Here is a 3,168-nt window from a genome sequence, read left to right as displayed (position 1 = left end):
TTCCTCTTACTACTTTGTGTCGATTCTAGTGGCGATAAAAAGCCTTAAGCTTTACTTATTTATTTCTTTGGATTAAAGCATATTGGTTTTTGTCTTCATTTCTGAAAGATATTTTCAGCCAAGCAAAGAATTCCAGGTAGGCTATCCCCCCCACCCACCCTTTCAGCATCTTAAAGATATTATTCCATTATCTTCCAGTTTTAATTATTTTGTTGTAAAGTCTGCTGTCAGTCTTATTATGGCTCCTTTGAAGGAAAATGTCCTGTCTTTTATGACTGCTTTTAAATGTCTCTCTATCTTTGATTTTCAGTAACCTAACTATAACTTAGATATGTTTTGTCCATTGGGTGAGTATTTGTGTTTATCCTGTTGGGCTTACTGAGCTTCTTGATTCAGTGAATTAAAGTTTCTCTACCAATTTGGAAAATTCTCAGTCATTTTTTCTTCAAATATGTTTCTTGCCCCTTCTCCCTCTTCCAGGATTCAAATTTCATAGATTTGAGATCTTTTGTCTGTGTCCTACATATCTCTTAGGTTCTATTTTGCTTATTCTTTTTCTCTGTGATTCTCTATTCAATTAGAGGAAAGCTTTTAAGTTAATTGCGAACAACTTCAATATGTGAGTCTACTTTTTTCAACTCTAAATTTTGTGAAATCTTAATAGAGAGGAAGTACTTCTGATGAAAATTTAGTGCCTGAATTGGGGTGGGCAGTAAATGTAAAACCACGATGGATTTCAAAGATTTCATTTAAAAAAAAAAAAAGTAAAATATGGATATGTTTTACATTGAAGATATGTTGAAATAATGTTTTGGATAAATAGGATTCAAAAGATTCCTCACCTGCTTTTCACCTTTTTAAAATGTGGCTACTATGTCCTATGATAGATGATTGGCTAAAGAAGCTGTGGTACATATATACAATGGAATATTACTCAGCCATAAGAAGAGATTAAATACTGCCATTTGCAAAAACATGGATGGACCTTGAAATAATCATACTAAATAAAATAAATAAAACAGATCATACTAAATAAAATAAATGCAAAACACCCAACCTCTAAAGTACCTATTATCCACTGACCTCACCACTTCTGAAGAAAGGGAGGAGGAAAATTTAAATAAATAAATAAATAAATAAAATAATTACATTAAATTAAATTAAAATTAATTTTAAAAAATAAAATATGGCTACCAGGTAATTTAAAATTACATATGTGGCTTATACAATATTTCTAATGAACAGTGCTACTTTGCACCATATATAATAAGACAGTTGAAAACTCAAAAATACACAGCTTGTTAAAGTACAGATGTGTACTGCAAAAATGCTACCAGATATTTGTTACATAAATTTAATTGCTCTGGTCTAGCAAAGAATTCCCCAATTTTGATATAAGAGTGCCTTCTAAAAGAGAAAACCTTAATCCTAAGTCTAAAATAAAATCCATACTGACTATAACACACAAGACTCTTTTGGTAACAAAAGATTAAACAAGTCTTCTTGACTAGTGATTTAAATCATATACACCCTGTTTCAAAACCGGTGAATTCAGAAAACATTATCACCCTCCACACACATATTTCTGCATCCAAAATAACTGTCAATAGAGCATCCTCATTCAGACTCAAATACAGTGGCCTAAGTTTGGTCTTCCTTTAAATTACATATTCCTAACAGGTAGTGGGGAGGAGCGGAGGAGGGGAGGGGAGCAGCAAAGAGAGAGCCTAGTGTTGGTCACAGACTTTAGTTTAAAAAAAAAAAAAAAGATTAAAAATCCCACACGTACTAGGTTAGTACAATAAGCTCATTGCGCCATTATAACATGGAATGGCCTGAGAGAGCACCAGACAGAATGAAGTAGTAAAACCAGAGTAGAAGTGGTCCCTTCCTGGATTCACTAGCTGAAACCTCAAAGCCATCCTGCCCCACTACAAAGCACTCCTTTTGCACCTCTAGGGTAGTAGTTATTTGCATTTTCCTGTAGGACAAGTGAAAACACTTCGTTTTACCACTCAGCAGCTGAGATGGCTTGATAAGCAGTCTTGGCCTTACAGGGCTGCTCAGGAAGGCTGCGGAAATCCAAGAAAATACACACGGGAGTGAGGCTGAGGGGGGTGGTGTGCCCTTGGCTTCTGACACCAGCCACCTCGGCAGCATCTGCACCTTACCAGCTTCAGAAAGCAAAATAACCCCCGAGCGTGACAAAGCTCTCTACTCCCAGCCCCACCGGTCGACAGGTGTGCGGGAAGGCGGGCCAGCTCCCAGAGAGGGCGACTTACCCATATCCAGGGCCTGGTGGCACCTGAGCAGCGCGGCCTCTGGCTGCTGCTGGCGCTGCAGACTCCGTTCCTGGCCGACCAGCCTGCACACACGACCCTCATCCGGGAAGCACTTCTCCAGCAGGCCGCTCAGCACCACGTTGACGCGCCACGCCTGCGGCCGCGCGGGCCCCGGCTCCACGCAGCGCCTGCACACCGTGAGCCCGCATGGCAGGGTCACTGGCTCATGGAGCAGCCGCTGGCAGCGCGGGGCAGCGGAGCAGGTCACGTGGCTCGGCGGGAGCCCAAGCTGCCGGCTCCCCACTCAGCGCCCCGGGGACGCAGCCCGGCTTCCTTGCCAGCGGTCTCACCCCGCTTTGGCCCAGGGCGCGCACCAGGCCGCCCGCCAGCTCCCCCAGCTCCTCGGGCCGCAGGGTCCCGAGCCGCGCAGCGCCGCGGAACGCGCCCAGGGCCTCAGGGAACCGGCCGGCGCGGGCCATCGCGTCCCCCAGCCGAAGGCACAGGCCGCGTTCGGGCTGCGTCAGCCCGGCCAGCACGGAGCGTAGGAGCTCGGCGGCCATCTCGTACTCGCCCGCCCGAAAGGCCTCGTCTCCCTTCTCTATTCGCTTGGCCAGAGGCTCCCCATGGTCGCAGCCGAGACATGGGAGCGGCGGTGGCGGAACCGGCTCGGGGCTCATAACCGCGAGACTGCCGCCGCGTAGACCCGGAGGGAAGGAGATGAGGAGGAAGGATGCTCAGCCGCCTTCGCCGAAACCCACACGCATCTGGGGGCGGCGCGCTCCAAGCCGCGGTGACCACAGTGGGGGCGGGCGCAAGGCTGGGGCTTGTCCCCGCGCGCGTGGGCGGCCTGGCCCAGCGAGGTAGCAGCCCACTCGGGCAGGGGCGG

The 3,168-nt window shown here is 46.7% G+C and overlaps 1 protein-coding gene across 1 annotated transcript in view; it reads right to left on the bottom strand.

The window, feature by feature from the left end:
• The window catches only part of LONRF2 (LON peptidase N-terminal domain and ring finger 2), a 50,124-nt gene extending 47,048 nt beyond the window's left edge, over positions 1 to 3,076 (bottom strand). The window contains 2 exon segments of the mRNA XM_025049820.1: positions 2,283 to 2,532; positions 2,534 to 3,076. Of these exon segments, the coding sequence (XP_024905588.1) occupies positions 2,283 to 2,532; positions 2,534 to 2,959 (676 nt within the window). The 5' untranslated portion in view covers positions 2,960 to 3,076.
• Between the last annotated feature and the right edge of the window lie 92 nt (positions 3,077 to 3,168).

Source organism: Pteropus alecto, unplaced genomic scaffold (assembly GCF_000325575.1).
Source record: "Pteropus alecto unplaced genomic scaffold, ASM32557v1 scaffold186, whole genome shotgun sequence".
Classification (NCBI taxonomy): Eukaryota; Metazoa; Chordata; class Mammalia; order Chiroptera; family Pteropodidae; genus Pteropus; species Pteropus alecto.
Note: the sequence above shows the minus strand (reverse complement) of the source record. Positions and strands in the feature narration are given on the sequence as shown.